The sequence below is a fragment of the Parasteatoda tepidariorum genome, chromosome X1, assembly GCF_043381705.1.
Source record: "Parasteatoda tepidariorum isolate YZ-2023 chromosome X1, CAS_Ptep_4.0, whole genome shotgun sequence".
NCBI classification, from domain to species: Eukaryota; Metazoa; Arthropoda; class Arachnida; order Araneae; family Theridiidae; genus Parasteatoda; species Parasteatoda tepidariorum.
In genome coordinates this window covers 29,768,280-29,788,617 of record NC_092214.1, presented here as the reverse complement: position 1 = coordinate 29,788,617, position 20,338 = coordinate 29,768,280, and the positions used below count along the sequence as shown (strand labels likewise).

Sequence of the window (20,338 nt, the reverse complement as noted above, 5' to 3'; positions counted from 1 at the left end):
GATGCTTGGGGTTAATTTTTCAATTTGATGCTTTTGAAAAAAAAGTAATTACAAGAGAGGCAGAAAAAAACCCAATTTAGTTTGGTAAATCTAAATCTTGTAAATAAAAACCCACTACCCTTAACATACAGTTTTAAAAACTATGAAATAAACAAAAGAACTTTCAAAATCGGTCGAATCTGAATAGTGAAGAAGCCAAGATAATAAACATCAAGACCAGCTTCATTGTAAGAGGAAACCAAGATGCATTTCGCACAATCTGCTTTTAATCCCTACCAACATGCTTTTAGTACCAAAATATCTCAATGTGAAATATAATATAAGATTTGAGATATTTCCTCTTTCCTATATATTATATACCTGTTAACACAATACTAGTAGTAACAATAATTAATAAGTATCACTGGTGTCGATAATAGTATAGTGACTTTTTTACGGCTGAAACAGAATAGTACTTTCATTTTAATGTCTAAAGATTTTTTTAGAGAGATTTTAAGTAAAATGTGCTTATTATACACATTACTGCAAATGTGCTTTGCCTTGTGCTTACAACTATTTTCTTTTCAGAATCTGTATTTTAATTTATACAATCTTTGAAATCTATACTAATATTGTTAATTTTTTCTATAAGGTGTGAAAATACTTTTCAATGAATTAGTATTTTATATAGGGACTTCAAAATTACAGAAATAATTAATCTATTAGTAGTGTATAGATTTAAACTAAATGTCAATATATATATGTATAAAATTGTCAAAAAATAATAAAAATTAATAACTTGTGATTTAACTATAAGGCCAATTTTTTTCATAACGTTAACACATTTTTGGGATTGAGATTGATTTATAAAATGAATGAATTTAGCTCATTATCTAAAGGCAATTTGAATTGTAAGACCATTTTTTCGGATGGGAGTTTCAAAATTTTACTTAATGTAAAGAACTGGCCATAAATTTAATCTTCTGTGCTTATAACTATAAATAAATTTGATGAAAAATAATCAAATAAATGAATGCAAAATACAGAAGAGAGAACAGCTCTACAGTGTTAGCCTCTCTTCTTGACCCTGTGTAAACCTTTACTGTTATTTGCATTTATATTAACAAAACACCCCCCCCCCCCCNAAAACCCCCCCCCCCCCCCACTTTTCTTTAACTATATACTGAAGTTATCAGCAGATGACTGCACAAACAATGTGTGGAAAATTAGCTTATTTCCCATACGCATATAAACTAGTAGGCAATGTAAATCCTATGACCTTATAAATGGTTAAATAAAGCTTTTGCAAAAGTTAGGAGAGTAAATTATTAGTCTTATACATAACTTTATAAACAGATTATGATTTTCTTGAAATATTCTAAGAAAAATGTTGAGATGTACGTTAAACTGTATGCTTTTATTTATTTTATTATTAGAAAAAATTTTATAAATTTTAATATACAAAAGTTTGACTTATAATTTTAATTCACACTAATGTGTGGTAGAATTAAACATGGTCTGTCAAACTTACAAACTCAAACTGTCAAACTCACTGTTGCGTGAGATATTATTTGTCTTCATTTATGAAATAGAACTCCGTTTTAATAATTCTTAATTGAAAATTCCACAAAAGAAAATCAATTGAATTGCAAGAAATAAAGCAATTGCAAGAAATAATTTTAAAACAATTTCACTCACAATTGAAGAGTTTGAGTTAATACTATGATATTATAAAGAATTGGCCGTAAACTTAAACTTATGTGCTTATAAATAACCAAATTTAAAAGTTCTGCGCTTATAACTATAAATAAACTTGACGAAAAATGATCAAAAATGCAAAATGCAAAAGAGGAAATAGCTTCCCATTGTTAGCCTCTCTTCTTGACCTTATGTGACTTAGACTGTCATTCACATTTATGGAAACAAAGTATACCTCACTTACAAGGAAAATTTTAACAACATTAAAGCTGTTTATTTTGAAGAATATTTACAAATGTACATAAACAAACAAATCATGGAAAAGTGCAAAGATAATCAAAATTTGAAGAAAATTTTTCTGTAAAAATTAACATTCGATATATTCAAAAATTAACATAGGTTTGCAAACACTAAGACAGCAAACTGACAGTAAAATATAGTGTTTAATTTAATTGCTATTTAATATATAATGTGCAGTTTTATATGCATGAACACTAGTTTAATTAAAAATTTATGTGATCTCAAATTCATGGCAAAGGGAAATGAAAAAGTTGTTTGTTCTATTGCCTATGAAAGAACATAAAAGAAACACTCTAATAAATTTCATAGAAAAATAATAAGACATAGTTCAATTGCAAATAAGGCACACAAAAACATAATGCACATAAAACATATAAGGAATATGTTTCTTAGAATGAAAACAAATATATATACATTATTTCTATGCATTTGACAAAAATAAGTTCATCAACTTTATGAACACATAGTTTTAAACATAGTTCATTATATTAAAAAATATATCAGTTTATTAAAATATTTTAATATAACTAGGAATTTATTAAATATATCATCTTTCTCAGATGTAAAAATATAATATATTTCTCAAAAACACAATCTGCATCAATTCAAAAGAATATACTTAAAGATATTTTAATGTAAGCACAATTACAAAACATTACAAAGTATAATTTATTGAAAATGTTTTTTATTTTCAAAGTGCTTTATAATATAAAATGTCTTATCATTCTAAAGAACAAGAGAAAGCCAATAAAAAGAGTATATTGATAGGAATTCACAAAACATATGGTTTAACTTTTCAAACATAAAATAAAGTTATATGAATAATTCAATACAAAGAAAAACAATTTTCTTTAATATAAAAAAATAAACTAAAATAATATATATATGAAAATACACTCTTTTAAGATGATTTAAACCAAAATTCTCTTCAATAATTTTTTTTTTAAATTTTTGCTAGGTTCAGCAATATTTCTATTTCTCTTGATAATAAAAAGACTATAAAAACTTTATCTATTAATCTAAATTAAGTTAAGTGAAATTATACATTTAACATTAAAAAGCTAATAATTTGTTTATTTTTCTTAAATCTCGAACAATTTTGTATCATTAAACACAAGGAAAAAAACCAAAAAAAATTAGCAATATCAATTAATATAATAAAAAAGTTCTGTATTATCAACAGATCTGAAAAAGTTCATAAAATTACTTTACACATTTGAAATATTTTGAAAGTAACTCAATGACAGGTGCAAAAAAATCAGATTCAGAGCTAACATCAGCAAATTTCTGTTCTTGAAAAACTTTACTTAAACAGCTACAAATAAAAATATTGATGAATAAATATTTTAATAATAATTAAAGTTAAAGAAAAATTTTAAATTTCATTAAATACCGGAGTGTCATTCTTCAAAAATCACAAACTGAACATTTTTTTTAATTTAAAGGTGATCTACTTGCAATGCCCTTTTATTAGAGTGTTAGGGAAAGAAGAAATACTTTGGAAAAGGCTAAACGCTGCGAACGTTAATGTGGAGGGGGAGTCAAATTGGAAAATTTGAATATGTCTAAAAGGATACACGTCCTTCAGAAACATTTGTTCTTCCTCTGATGTAATATTTAGGAGGCAGGGAAAAAAAGGGGGTAACATTCTTTTATTAGCATTGACAAGAGAAAGATTTCAAGACCCCTCCTAAACTTTGTTTTAACAACCACTAACCAGATTCTTTCAGTCACGCAAGAAAAAATAAAGAGAACCGGTCAGCATGCCGCGCCTTTACACTTGATTAATAGCCAATGATTGGAGAGAAAATAAGAATTTGCCACTTCCCTGCCCTCAACTTGAACAATCTCCTCTTTACGCATATTTTCTCTATACAAATAAGGAGGAAATGAATTATTCTCCACCTACCCACCATAATGAATGACAGGAATTTCTGCTTCTTGCTTGAATCCTTCTAGTTCAAAATGGTGGAGAGAGCAATTAATATTTTCATAACTGTCAATTTTTTTCCGTTTTCGACATTTTAATCCCTTAACAATTAGTGCTGACATCTAGTTTAAAATAAACTATCTACAATTACTTTAAAAATATCCCGGTAAGGCCACCCAGTGTGTAAAATGAAAAATAAAATGTTTTCCGGGCAAAAAAAATTAATTAGTTTTATTTTTATTGGCACGTAACTACTGAACACTCCAGTCCGGAAATATCACGAGAGCGAGAAATAGAGGGCGAAACCTCACCCTGTCATTTTCACGGGAGCAAGAAGGTAGGGGTCAAGCAATAATTATTTCTTTCTAATATTTTGTTTTTGATTGATTAGATATCATTCTAATACTAAAACATTATAGCCCAAAAAATAATGTTTATTTAATTTTTGTTTTTTAGATTCAGATCGTTTTAAACTTTGTTTACCTTGGGGGGTCTATTACGCGGAAAATTCATTATCCTGACTTCCGTAAGTCCTACCAATTCCGGATACGGGACTTTCCACTGTATTTAATAACTATATTTCAAAAAATGTAGATTTTTAGCAAGGAACATTATGTACCTAAATCAGAAATAAAATTCATCCTAAATTTTTAAATCTTAAGAAAGTTAAAATGCAGGAACTAAAACCATTCAAAAATTCACAATAAAGTATGTTTAATAGTATATAACTTAAAAATGCTTCAAAAAATAGTAAAATAAACCACCAGTTATCTAACATATTATTAACAAAAAAGATTATTAAGATTTTTTTCAGTGAAATAAATATATCTTTTACTTAATATAAAACTTGCTTTAAATTATTTCATTAATAAAAAACATTATTTAATAAATAGTTCATCTTTTTAAAAAAGCAGTGTCTAAATCTAAGATATATTTATCTAGCTTAAATTACAAAAGGTATAACAGCATACAAAGCAAAGTATATGATAAAAAAAACATTCACTGCATGGCGCGCATTAAGGGTTGTGTTAATTACAAGCATAGGCATGTTTTCTTCTATCTCATCTCACGTGCACTAAAATGAACTTTGAGCCTGAAGAGGTGGAGCTAAATGGCAATTTCTGGTGAAGGAACAATAGAGATATTGGTATACAATTGATTGATTTTTTCCCTTGAATAAAGTTTGTATACAATTCTTTAAAGTGTTTTTTAATGCCATTAATATTAGTAAACTGTTCTTAAAATTTTAAATACACAGCATTTAAATTGATTTCTTATGTTTAATTTTACCTGCAGTTTAGAATATTTGACCAAAGATACAATGATTTCCTTTTTGTTGTAAGAGCAACAGGTGGAACCTAGAGTAAAATTAGAACAATTAATAGAGAAGTGTTAACACTAATTGAAATGAATTAGCTCCTTTTAAACATGAAAAAAGAAATTTTAAACAAATACACTTATCTGACTTTTAAATCAGCATAAAAAAACACATGTAAGCTGATTCTGTATACAAAAAAATATTTTTTTAAGGGAAAAAAAGAAAGTTAAATGTATTAAGTTAATGTATACTCATAAAACAATAATTTATGTTAATGTAACTTGTTTAAATTTATTAAGTTTCAGAAAATAAATTTTTGATTTCTTTTTGAAGGATCAGATGCCTTAGTTATTTTGAAACAATAAATAAGAAATACTTAACACTTTGTTAATATCTATTACTGTGAGCCACAATGGCTCAGTGGTTAAGGCATTGAATTGTCAGTATGAAGGACTAGGTTTCAATACTCAGTGGCAGTTTGAAACCTACCCAGTTTTAGATCGATGGGTACCAGTTTGTCTAGAAAGTAAAGGTAGCCTGTGGGCAATGTTGATTACATTTCCACAATCATGACCTTGGTCACAAAATTGTGGAGCCTTGACCTCCATGACCCTCTGGGCCCCAACAGACTGATGAGGGAATGCTTTACTATTTTTACATATTAATGTATAAATTTTGTTACTTAAGAGTTTGTTTTAGAGCTTGTTAATTTTTCTTGGATTCGACCCCTTTTTAATGTTATTGGTTTTAAATTTTTGCATGATTTTTTGGAACTGCTAATTCATCTAATAAATTATTAGCTCACTTTTTCAATAGATAATATCAGCGAGTTAATTTTTTAAAAAAATTAATCAAAATTTATTTTGCAATAAAGGAATCAATAAATATGCTCAGAAATTAAAATGCAATAAAAATAAACAATTCCTTTCTTATTTTTTTAAAATTAATTAATACACTTTGTAATGGGCAAAAAGATAAAAATCTAATAAAAATATATATTTTAATCTGATATTGATCATCATATCTAAAAAACAAAAATAAAAAGATAAGAAAAAAATAGATTCTTACAAGACAGCAAAAACAGCATGGATATTTTGTCTGTAGGAAAATTAAAAATTTAAAGTGTAACATTTTCAGGAATAGTAGCCATATTTTTTTAAACAAAGGAAAAAATATAGGATAGTTGTAACTTATCCAATTTAATTTAAATTATAAAAACAAACCACTTATAAAATAATGCAAAATGATTAATGACATTAGAACAATTCATAACCAAGTTATAATTGCTTTATTATTAGCAATTTATGAAACACATAAAGATTTTGAAGAATATTGTATACATACTTTTATTTTGAAGAATATTGTATACATTTGCTTATAATTTTGTTCGGTTTCAAAAATAACTCTAGAATTCTAGTTAATAGTACCAAGTTGAGGAGTTTCAAAAACTCTTCTGTGTAAGTTTTTGGAAAGTTTTTATTTTTTATTTTTACAGTTCTATTTTATAGTTTTTAAAATTTATAAGTCAGAAAGAGGTTTAAATTTTAATTTATGAAAAAATTGTGCAAAGTTTAGTAAACAATTGTAACTTGCATTGTCAACAAGTACAGAGCTTCAATTAAACTTTCAGCTCTCTAGCTAGTTAGAGTTAAAAGTTTGATTGATGAAAAGTGCATTTGGTAAGATAAATTTTGCTTGCCATAGATAAGACAAAATTGAAACTCATATTGTCACCTAGCACTGAGTTTCAATTAAAATTTAAATGCTTTATCAACTGAAAACAATACAAGAACAAGTGACAAGAAATTTTAATGATAACAAAATATCATAGGAGATGATATGGCATTAAATTCTACTTGTAGTGTTCTGAAAAACATTGAAATCAGCTAGCCAGTCAGAAAATGGTAGAAATGATTGTAAGATTCGAAGTCATTACTAACTTAAAATCAATTTATGGAATCCTTTGTTTCTGTTGTTTTCAAGTTAAGAACAAGGTATTCAAAATGTTAAAATTTGAAGTTCTGAACTATATGAATAATTCAAGTGTTCCTTTCAAATCTAGATTAGTGCACAATCTCTGAAGATCAATTACAAGAATTGTTTTTTATATCAAGTATATTATTTTCTTTCAAAAGTGATCAGACCATCAGATGCAAAGAATTGTTACCTGATGATAAAAAATTTATGTATGTATAGAATAAAAATAACTACAATTATATAAGCTTATTTAAAATGTGGAATTTTTACGAAAATCAAGAATTTCAGCTTAGTAAGTTAAAGATATCCAGAATTTTAGGGTAGCCTCAGTGATAGTAATTCAATCTTAAATATTGTTTTAAAAAGAGAAGAAAAAGTAGGAATAGGAAATAGCAGAAAAAAATGAGGGGTTGCAAAATAATAGGAGGTCTGGGGCTCCTGCAGTTTAAAAATCTGGAAATTTACAAGACCTATAATATATATTTTAAGAATTCTGATAAAAAAGTCATAAAGCTTACACATCACAAATGAACGTGCAAGTGAAAGGGAAGAAAGTAATATATTTAAGATGTAAACAATCAATCAGACTAAAGTAGCCAAAGCAAGTCAATTACACTAAAAAAGGAATCAAGTGGTCAAAAACCACATTTTGAAAATAATTTTTTACAGAAAAATAGATTTTCTTTTTTACTACATTAATCAAAGGATTCAAATATACAAACATTAAGGAGGTGATTATGAAACACCTGACCTGTGTGCTGGCAATATTTTAAGCTAGATAACTGATAATGTTTTAAAACATGAAGAGAATTAAAACATAATTAGCTTAATAATTTACCTCAAGCAAATGGGACAAACGTTCTCGCACTAGGTAGTTGCTTTTTTTAGCATTCAACAGGAATGCAAAAAGCACTCTCTCATTCACAGCCTTCGCCTCATCAAGAGTGTAGAGAAATGAATAGAATGTCTTAAAAAGGAGATGAACATCTGAAAAAAATTTACTTATATGACTATTAAAACATATCAGCATATTTTCATAGATAAATGTTCAATAATACCTTGGTTAAACTGTTTAGTTAAAGGGGATATCCATTGAAGATAACATGTTAATGAAGAAGTCTACTATTGTATAGTTTTTAGCCAATATTCAACATTCAATACAATAAAATCCGGATCTTACTATAAACTTTTGTGTGAAAGAAATATTACAGTAAATACCGTTTTTCATTACTATTGCCTGAGTGATTCATCAGGTTTCAAAGTATTGAGTATTGCCATCTATAAAGAAAGGTGATATATGAGAAGATACATACATTCAACAAGATTACACTTCTAGACTTTCATCTTTCAACAAGACGAGCTCCACCTCGCTGGAACACAATTATATGTGCCTTTTTCAAGCGAGAAGGGATCTCAAAGCTGTATAGGACGCTCTGGTCTAGTTGATGTTTTTGCATCCCCATTTACAAGAGCATGTGATTTCTATCAATGGGGAGTGTGGAATCATGTGAAAGACAACGTTTATGCACCCCTAAATTTAATTTTTTTTCATAAATTTATGCCATGCAGAACAAAATCTTTTAGTGAATAGAATGCTATTTTAAGTATTGTGAACTAACCAAAGTTTTTCTTAATTGCTAGATAGAGATTTGTTCCTTTCTAGCCAGTGCTCTTGCTACTGAAAGTTTGCTAAAATTTTAAATATATCTTAAATATAAAGGATACATGATCTAATTTCTTGATATATGAAAAAACTATTCATCACTGCATTGTTTCGGCCCATAAGTATACGCAGAAACTGAGAATTATTTATTGTTTTCAATTACTTATCAAGGCAAAAAATCTTGTCAAATTAGTTTTCTTTAACAAACATTAGTAATTTATTTGCCCATTTTTCAGTTCAGTAAAACATTTTCATAAAGACAGTAATTACAGCAAAATTAAATATTTACTTTGATTAAAGAAACTTAAATTGTGGCTTTTGTAATTTGAATAGGAGAATAACATGAAAAAATCATTTATGAAAAATTTTCTCACAGATAAAGTTCTTTTTAGGATCTAAATTTGACTTCCATTTTATTCATTTTTTTTCTATACAATTCATAAGGCCTTAAGAAAAGTCACTGTTGTTAATTTCCAAACTTCTTTAAGACAGACATTGATGGAAAGGACATGTTATGCATAATTCACTCTTCAATAATTAGAAATATTCAATAGTTTCTTTCCAACTATATAGAAAATTTAATTTCAGTTTTTGCATATTATAAATCTCTTTTTCTTCATTATAAAAACATTAATTTAATTCTTTACTTTATGATTTGCTTTTTCATTTAAATCATTTTAATTTACATTTTAGAGTATGTAAATTCTATGCATTTTAAACTCTCATGCCTCCCAAAATTTACAGTGATTATGAAGAAGGGTTTGTCAATGTGGACCCAGCCTAGAAAAACCTGGCGGTCTTTTTCAGAAAAGGCTAGCTTGATAAAAACCATTTTATCCCACCAAGTCAGCTTTTCCTCAGTTTACCAATTACAGTTCCAACCAATTTTCATTTCATTCTTCTAACCAAATTGTTTTTGGAAATAATTAACTTATTGTTTAATAAATTTAATTTAATAACTTATACAAAATTTAAGTAAAACATTTTTACTAATCTGATTTCTGCAAACAAAATGCAAAACAAATGAATTAAATATGTGAAAAAAATAAAGTTCATGATTAAATTTCTAGCACATTACTTATCTATTAAACAAATTATGTGTAATATATTTAAAAGCATACACAAAATACTTATGAATTTAAATTATTATACATACACATTACATTTATTGCATAATTTATTCGGATAGTAAACCCTTTGGGAGTTTGTTATAATACACCAATGAATATCTATTATATATATCCAATAATTCAAAAAAAAATTTCAGTTAAAATTAAAATTTGTATTATATATTATACCTGTTTTCCTCTACTGTAATTTTTGCAAAATAATCTATGTTTAAAGATAAAGTTTAGAACATTGAAACTATCATTTGGCAGAAAATTATAATTTAGATTATCAGCATCTTATCTAATTACTAAATTATTCACAACTTCTCTTATGACAGCTGGAATAGAAAGAATATTTTCTAAATTTTGATTAGTTCAGTTCAAACTGTGAAATCCCTTAGAGACTGACAAGTACTAAAATAACTTTATTAAATTTAAACATTTTAATAAAAAGAAATAACGAGAGACTCTCTGATATTTGAAATTTTTAGTTTATTGAAATTGACTAAAAATTTGATGTGTGAGATTAGAGAGAAACTTTATATTTTACATTTTAACAAGCACCAAAAATGTATTTTATTTCAAATTTATGAATCTTATATTTATTTACTAATATTTTATTTGGTAAAAATTTTGTTAATTACAAAATAAAGATTAAAGTGAACATAAAATGAAATTATTCATTAATGGAATGTGAAAGCACACTGTAGATGCTGGTTCTTCATGATAAGTTATTAAATGTAATGAGCATTTCTACGTGTTCATTAAAATCGTGAATTATATACTTGTAATGCTTATAAAACAAATGTTTAAAGTTCATTATTTTTTTTAGTCATTTCAATATCAAAAATCACAATAAAGATAAAAGTTAATAATTTTTTGTCCAAAAGAAGTTTTACATTGAAAAATACAAATGAACATACCATGTGCTACAAAAAGACCTGTGAATTACAATGCTTCAAGAAATTCTATTCATTAACTTTAAAGCAAATTATGTATTTATTTATCATTTAAAACTACTCCCATAACATATTATGCTTTACATTTTACAAAGTATACTTTCATTAACTTTATTATTTTGCAATACATTATACATTAAGAAGGCAAAAAATGACTGAAACAGTTATACACATAAGCATTTCTTTTAATAATTCTCTTGGTAATAATCAAGCAATATTTTTTTAGTATGTACTATATTTTATTCTTATATTAAATATACAGCTATTATTTTTTGTTAGCCAAACAGACCAATAGATAAAATTGCATACCCGAAAACCAATTTAAAATTCTAAAACAGAATATACATTGCAATGAGAGCATGAATAAAAATGTTTCAAAAGATTGAATGTTAATCTATATAATGGCACTTGCACTTACTGTAACTATATAAGAAAAAAGAATTCTAACATACCAAATAACAATTTATTTTCTCACAAAATAATCTAAAATAGATGTTTGTGTTTGCTGACAAATTTGTAAAACAGTTTTTTCAAATTCATGCAAATAAGGAAAGGGAGTTTCAGTTGCTGAATTAAACTGCAAACAGTGTCTAAAGGTTCTAATGCTTTCATATGATTTCGAAGAAGTTTTTAATCATCTTCGTCTTTTTTATTATCTAAGCCATCTTCTGTTACTTCATTTGCGATGTTTGCCATTTGTCTTCCCTAAGATTGGCACCCCAATCTTGCTCAACTTCCTTAATTTGATCAGAGCAACACATACCGTATTTTCTGGCGACACACATCGATAAAAATTTAAAAAAATTATCATAAGTGTCAATCTGGCACAAATGCTGTACACTGCGCATATCAGCAGCCTTACAGAAGATACCTTTAAATTACCATTTAGAATATCTGTATAGCAAAAAAAACATTACATTTCATAAAGTAAAGTTTTAATTTCTAAATTATGAAAAAATAAAATCCATTAATAGGTCCGCTCACTTACGGCCGTAGACTGACTGTTTAGGAAAGGCTGAAATAGATCATCCTTGATACGGGTTAATTTGGAATAAAGGTGCATAATAAATAATCCCTTTAAATGCTCTGAAAATAAGTTGAGTACAACAAAATATTTTTAAATACATCAAATAACGTAATTTCTAAATTATTTGGAGTGGAGAGGGGAATTAGCCATTAAAATGCATTAACAAAGAGTTCACATGAAAAAAAGTTTTCTTTTTCAGCAAAAAACAACAACAAAGCGATATAAATAAAGTTATTAATACTAGTTGGCACCATGCCAAAAAATAAAATTATGTACAGAAAATACTTCTGAAGATAATATTAAGTACAGCAAAATATTTTTAAATACATCAAATAAAGTAATTTCAAAATTATTTGGGGGGTAAAGAATAGCCTAAAATGGAAAAAAGTTTTATTTTTCAGAAAAAAAAGCAACAAAATGATATACAATAAAGTTGTTCTTACCAGTTGGCACCGTGCCAAAAAATAAAGCTGTCATGTTTTACCTCAGAAATACAAATAATTAACAACAAAAAATATTTATATGCTTAGCAGTGCGATAAAAACCTTGGGTTGGGAGTTTGAGAGAAAAAGGTTAGAGAATCTCAAATTTTAGGAAGATAAATTATTCTTCTATTATAAAAAAATAATTCAACCATATTTAGAGGAAGAATTAACGCTGCCACTGATTACAATGCAATAAGAAAAATAAAATGAAAAATTTTAAGCTAAAAATTCATTAAAAAAAAAAGATTTAAAAATTTTTTGCAGTTAACAGTTTGAGGAAAAACTAATAATAAGGAAACAACTAATAATAACGAAATAACTAATAATAAGGAAACAACTAATAATAACAAAATAACTAATAATAACAAGAATAACTAAGCGATCACCAAAAAAATTCTCAAGGAGGAATGAGCGAAGTGGAAACGAGTTTCACTTTCACAATCTTTGGGAGTGGAATTTTAGTGACTCAGCTTAGAAAGAGAGGAGAAGAAAGTGTTTAAAAGAGGGATGTACCTTACCACCTCCACTTGTCATTTCCACTGGAGCGGTTTAGGAGGAATCAATCGGTTTAAGGTGGTTGGGGAAAAGAAATCGCTCCAATTACAATTGCCAAGGCACTAAGTGGATTTCTAGCTTGCGATCTTTCCTTAAGCTGGGGGTGGATACAAGATGCATACCTTTTTAATTGGTCTCCTTATGTGATGCTTTTTGTAATTATTATTTCGTTTATTTATTTTTTTGCAGGTTGCTGCCGTAAGTTTTCTAAGAATTGGCGATTGTTCTGCCGCAAATCGCGATACGGGCGAATATTTCGTTATTAATTTTTTTAAATAGTCTTCTGCCAGAAAATTATTTCACTTTAAATAATTTTCCTTGACAAATTTTTTCCTACAAAAAATAATTTTGTCGGAAGCGTCACATACAGGAAAAAAATAACTTTTTCGACACCGAAAAATAACGTAAATTAATGATAATTATCATCATTTTCCTATATAATTAGCAGATACCTATGAAAATCGTAGCATAAAAGAAAAAGTTGCATAAGAGAGGTGGTGCATAAGAGAGAGTTTACTGTATATGTAAATATGCACGCAGAACATTTAAAAAAAAATACACTTAATAAATAGTAAAATTGGTTTGTTTCAGAAAAAATCCAAAAAAGAACTATGTGGATTGTTTTTTTTTCCTAAAAAGCAAACAAATCACTAAAAACTAACAAAATATTGTAGAGGTTTGCAACACCTAATGGATAAAGTTAGATAAAATTACAGTTTTAATATCAAAATTCTGCTTAAAAGACTTATGCTTTTAGCATATTAAACATAACAGAGAAAAATAATAAAGTTGAATCCTTGAAGCAATTTTAAATGAGCTACGTTTTACACAACTATGAAAAACACCTTTTTTCATTAATTTTTTAATTTATTTATAGATTTATTGTTGTGCTTTTTAAGGCTAAATTAAAAAATTATTACTAATCATGGATTTACTATATGGCCAAACAGATGGGTTTTGTATATTAAAAACACACATGTTATCTAAGAAAAATTAAATTAAATAACTAGTTTGGTTCAACAAATTAATTACAACTAAGAGATTTAATGGTTTTGAATTCTTGAAATTTTTTTACCTCCATTTGGGAACTCTAGATTAAGAGGATCTTCCAGGTAACTACAACAGACAAAATCTGGAGACAGATTTTCAAGCTGAAAAATAAACACATTTTACTCTTAACATCCCTAAATATTACTGATTACAATAATTAATCCTACACAGTAAAAAAATATACCTTTAAATTTAATTGATACTTTTATCATGAGGAGGATATTTATATAATGTATGATCCTCCTTTAAGTTAATTGACACAAAGAGTTTAGCTTTAATTAAATTAGATTATCATTCCAAAAATTGAAGAAAGTATAATCTTAAATATAAAAATATATGCATCAATCATTTATCAATTAAAACTTATAAATATTGTTATTAATCACATCATAGCATGAAAATTAGGACCGAATGACTTTTTATAGACATTGATAAAGATAATACATAGGTTGAAGAAATGGACCCTATATTTGATATACTCAAAATCATTATAAACAAAACAACAAACAATTGACACTGGTATGAACATACATTACCAAACCAGATAACTGTATGAAAAAGCCAAATGGAAAATTTCAGCTAATGTTGTTTAAATGTTATCAAAATAAACTTAAGCAATAACAAAGCATGTTTTGATGAAAATGTGTTTTAACTTCTAACAATAGTTAAAGTATTAAAAATAAAAAAATTACATTCAGATGATATGTTAGGACATTTCTGAGGTAATGCTTTTGAATAAAAAAAAAAGATTTATAAATTTTTCAAACTTTAATTTTGTACATGTTTTATCAATGTTAGCGTTATGTAAGCTAATGACAAACTTGATAAAAGTCATTTTTCAAAAGGAATTTTTTTTCCTATTAGCTTCATTACACATATTAATTATTTGCATAGAAAAAAACATAAAAAATTATGCGTTTTTTTACATTTTGTGGTTCAATTTTACTCTATGTATAACTAAAGTTTTTCAGTAGCATACAAAACTAAATTACAGAAATTTTTAAGCAGTAATACGTTTAAACTAATTAGCAGCACAATTAAACACTTTTACAAAGATAATTTTAAAATTAAATTTATAAATATTGATTTCAAGTTATTAGTTAAGTAAAATAATAATTAATTCAAACTCAGAAAAAAAAACAATGCCCTTGGTTTTTTCATTATTTTTCACTGAAAAAAAATTTACTTCAGTGGGATATTAACAAAAAACTACTATTAATTATCTATTAAAACTACTTTCAATATCAATAAATAGATAAATATATTAAATAGAAATACCTCATCTTCTATAAACTTATTGAATTTAACAAATTTGCTACTATCCAACGGAGGAATTTCAGTAGAAAACTTTCCAATTGCAAATCTTTTTGACTTCAATACTGATAAAACTGAAATAAAGTTTACTCGAGAATTATTTTGAAAACTTTTACAACTGCAGTATTGTGATTACACAAAAATTTATCCATAAAATGCAAATAAGACATTATTATTTGGCTGTGAATGCTAGGCAATTATCAAATGACATGAAAATAAACTATTAACCTTTGAAGAGAAAATTTTAAGAAAAATATTTGGTATACACCTGTGACTTAGAAGGAGAAAATCTGATTGCAAATTTCAACTACTCAGACAAAGCCTTTTTAAAGAATTAACAGCATTCATATGGATCAAAATCTATAAATAAAATTAATCAGGAATAAAGAAAAATTGAAACAGATAAAACTTCAAACGAAATAAAGTTTGTTCGAGAATTATTTTGAAAAGTATGAACTTCTATAATTGCATTAATGTGATTGCACAAGAAATTATCTAGAATTATATGACTTAGAATAAGAAGATTTTCAAATACACATGCAAAACTTATGTAACGCATTAACAGTTTTCAATCAGGGCCGAAACTGCTAGTACGCTGTCCCAAGGTTCTGACATTCAAGGCCTTTGAAAGAGGGAAACATTCGCCCAAAATTAAGATGATTTAAAAACTTTTTTTTTGTTTTTGTTAAAAGTTAAAAAGGAAGTGTAAAGATAGAACTGCTAAAAAGAAATTTTTTATTTTGTAGTCATAAGTTTCTATCCCTTTTCCTTTGAAATAAAAAAAGAAAGCAAAAAATTCTTCCTCCCCCAGAAGAGCAATAATGCTGAACAGAGAGGGGCATAAGGCATTCAGTTGATTGTACAAGATCCTGCATATTATATTTCAGTCCTTTGTAGCTGGAAGTTGTGTCATCAATGACCTATTCTGACTCTTAAAGGAAGAATACTATGAATTATTTAGATTTGCAAGTGCTATGAACAAGATTTCTTCCATTTGAAGTCTTTCCCAGAAAACCACTCAACGCTCCACTGACCATCACCTATGCAGTGAGGTTTCTGGTTCCTTAAAACAAAAATTTTATTGCTTATGAAAAGAAATTTCTCTGGAACTACTTATAAATGTTAGACAGAAAATACAGGGACCCATTGTCATTTAGTTCTTATCCTGCAAAAAAATATAATTCCTTATTTTTTGTCATTTTTGTTCACAGAGCAGTGTTTTATTCTGCCCCATCGTAGTTTGTACAAAAAAGTCAAACTTAAGAAAGCCAAGCTTTGAAAGATGGTATGAAATTATTTGTTGCTTTACATTTTTGTTAAATAATATAGTGACATATTTACACTTATGAAAATTTCATATTTATAAATTTTTTTTAATAGTTTGCTGATATTTTTCTGAGTATATTATTACTTTAAATTATGCTTTACAGAAACTGAAAAAAGATTTACAATCATATAAATTTACTTTAAATTATTATTAACTTCGTGAGAATAGTGACTTATTGATTTTTTCTTTCTAAAACTTAATACAATATTTTTTTTTATTTATTTTTAAAATTTTCTGATTGTGTTAACATTTTTGGTATTTCTTATTGTTCTAATCTTTTTCTACTGTGTATCTAAAATGTGCCAAACATAGATATTAAACAAAATTAAAAATTATCAATCCATATTGTATAAAACTGCTTCATTTTTGCAAAATCGGTGTTGCTCCTTACGCACCTTAATTCAGAAAGTGATGTAATATTGAAACATTTTAAAACTGTTTAACTATTTAGCATTTTTAAAAAAAAAAAAAATTTAATTAAATTTATTTCGATTTTTTCTATCTTCATTCATTTCCATATGTTTTAATGAGTCAAGCTGAAACAAAAAAACATAAGTAATTTCATTTTTTTAATGAATAATGCTGGATTATTTAGTTTGTATTCAAGTTTTTCCTATTATAAAACATTTTATTAAGATAATGGTTTACGACATTAATTTCTGTAAATTTTTTCTTTCTCTATGATTAAATATGCCAGGTTTAAAAAAAAATTGGGAAAAAAATAAAGCTGTTCCATTTAAATAATGGGTGATTTTTGATTTGAAAAGTTAGAGGAATTTAAATTTCTTTTAACTGACATGTTAACTAATTATTCGCTATGACTTAGTGACTAAAGCACTGAGCTGTCGTTATGAATTAAGGGCTTATTGGGACTTGGTCTCCAATGGCGAATTGAAGTCCAACCAGCTTCAGATTGATGAATACCAGCTTTTCTAAGAAGTAAAGGCGGTTGGTGATTAATACTGATCACACTATCACTATTATGCCATTGGTCACTAAATTGTGGAGACTTAAGCTTCCATTAACCCCAGGCCGACAATGAGCTGTTGGCGGGAGTGAATTATTTTATAACTAATTCTTATTTTTAAATGTTATTAATATAATAATTTTTGCTAATTACCTATGTTTGAGCCGCGATGGCTCAGGGGATAGAATGTTCGCCTTCCAATGAGGTGAACAGGGGTTCGACCATGGTGATGGCTGGTCGATACGGATTCCGCATCCGGCTTGCACCGACCACAGTGCTGACGTCAAATATCCTCAGTGGTTGATAGATCATGGGTTAGAGTCCCCTTGCCGTCAGGCTAACCATGGGAGGATCTCGTGGTCTTCCTCTCCATGTAAGGCAAATGGGGTGTTAGTTCTATCAAAAAGTCCTCCATGAAGGCTAATTTCTGCCGATACTTGATCCAGGAGTTCCCTTGTTTTCTGGATTGGGTTCAAAATTACAAGGCCACGGAGTTGAACATTGGTAGTCACAAACCCAAAAAAATTGGGTTGCTGTCCAACGACAGTTACAAAAAAATAAAAATTATTACTTATGTTTTGGTTTCTTACCTCCTTTTTTAAATATGCCTAGTTTAAACAGAATCTTGAAACTGTTCCATTTAAAATGCTGTTAGTTTCAGCAGGCAGTGTTATTTTCCTATCCAAAATTTATACAAATAATTTATTTTTATTTCTGAATAAACGAATATGTTTAAAATTATAATTAGTTTAAAATTTTATTTTTTTGGGTTAATTAAATTGATATTTTATACCAATTAATTCCTCAAGTTTTTCCGTGTTTTTTATTACTGTGTGTTTAAATTAACAAAGTTGAACACTTTAAAATTGAAACTATTTTGAGAAAAAGAATGCAAATAGCATTGAGCTCTACGGTAGTACTTAAAGACTAATTTCAAACTAATAATTTGCTTTGGATAAGATTAAAAATAAAATGTTTTAAGAAACTTAAGCATTTTAATGCAGAGTTCTCAAACATGAGTGCTTCTAGCTACTGTGTCACTTTTGTCACCCACATGCTCTGAGGGATAATAAATTTAAATAAGTAAATAATACAGAAAATCAATTAGAGAGAGATTCCCTGAAATAGACTATGTTGAAATTATATATCATCAAGCATCAATGCCTTTAAAAAGGATTAAAAAGAAAATCCCAAGTAAAACATTATTTACTCACTCAGTATCACAAAATACAAGGGGTGATCAAATGAAAAGGTACGAAACGACACGGTGGGTACAAATGTAGACTTTATACAAAACATACACCATAGGCCTGAGCACAACGATCCCACTGATGACCAAGCTGCAGGATTCCTTGTTCCCAGAATTCCTGTGGCCGTGACGAGACCCAGTCCTTCACAGCATCCTTGAGTACTTCGACCGAGTTGAAGCGCTTCCCTTTAAGGTCTTTCTTCAGTGGATCAAACACATGGAAATAGCAGGGCGACATGTCCGGACTGTAGGGCGGATGGTCCAACGTCTCCCACTTCAACTTGGTCAGTTCCGTATGTGTGACTCTGATGACGTGCGGATGCGCGTTATCATGGAGCAAAATCACATCCTCCATGAGCAGCCCCGGTCTTTTGTTCTTGATGGACCTGCGTAGGTGTCGGAGTGTCTCACAGTACACATGGTTTTTCTGTGCTCGAGTTTCTGTTCCTCAGACGGACTGCCATATCATTTGGACGCCTTTTTTGATAAGAGCCTCTGCTCTCTCCTGCGCATGCGGGCGGCAGCGCATGCTCCGATCCCAGTCAGAGATTCCAATTGCATCCCAAGATGTCTTGCTATGTTCTCCCATGGCGGAATATGCAAATATTTAACTGTTAGGTTTTTACGTTGTTTCGTACCTTTTCATTTGATCACTCCTTGTATGGTCTGTTTTGAAAAATTTTCTCCATACAAAACAAACTTTAGGCTATAAAATCTGCCTGAATTCTTAATATTCTTCACCTAAAAATTATTAATATCTTTCAGCAATATTTTTAAAAAAAATTGTCATAATGATAAAATGTCGAAAAAATTAATTATATTATTGATTACACACTTCGAAAAGTTACCTAAGTAATAAATATAAAATTATATGATATTGGATGATAAAAAATATGAAATTTTTTCATATACTTTTTAATTAATAATTATTTTGGCTATTTTCAAAACACTGGCCAATTGATGTTTAAATTAAGGGAGCACTACGAAGAATATATTCTCCAGTGCCCCAAATGACTAGTCATAAGTTACAATAACTGCTTTCATATGGATCAAAATCAGCCGATCCATTAGAGAAGACATCTTTTATCCAAATGTTTATATTTGGAAAATGCTATTTTGACAGTCTTTGAAAATTGAAGGTAAGAGATCGGGATAAAAAAAAAATATCACCACATTCTTACATTCATAACAACAAAATACAGTATTTTTTTTTACAATCAAATGCAAAAATATTATAAATAAATAGTTACATCTATTATATTACTGATAACAATAGGATGTTGTTGTAGTTTATTTACGTCGCACTAGAGCTGCACAATGGGCTATTGGCGACGGTCTGGAAAGCATCCCTGAGGATGATCCGAAGACATGCCATCACAATTTTGATCCTCTGCGGAGGGGATGGCACCCCCGCTTCGGTAGCCCGACGAC

The 20,338-nt window shown here is 27.9% G+C and overlaps 1 protein-coding gene across 3 annotated transcripts in view; it reads right to left on the bottom strand.

Annotated features, from left to right (window-relative positions):
• Positions 1-1,720: 1,720 nt before the first annotated feature.
• The window catches only part of LOC107457158 (DNA (cytosine-5)-methyltransferase 3B), a 43,659-nt gene continuing 25,041 nt past the window's right edge, over positions 1,721-20,338 (bottom strand). The window contains exons 11-15 of one of the 3 annotated variants that reach the window (XM_043043966.2): positions 15,329-15,438; positions 14,076-14,151; positions 8,041-8,189; positions 5,198-5,265; positions 1,721-3,292 (exon numbers count right to left, since the gene is read on the bottom strand). In XM_043043966.2, the coding sequence (XP_042899900.1) occupies positions 3,181-3,292; positions 5,198-5,265; positions 8,041-8,189; positions 14,076-14,151; positions 15,329-15,438 (515 nt within the window). In that variant the 3' untranslated portion in view covers positions 1,721-3,180. The other 2 variants (XM_016075238.4, XM_043043967.2) reach the window with 2 other exon arrangements.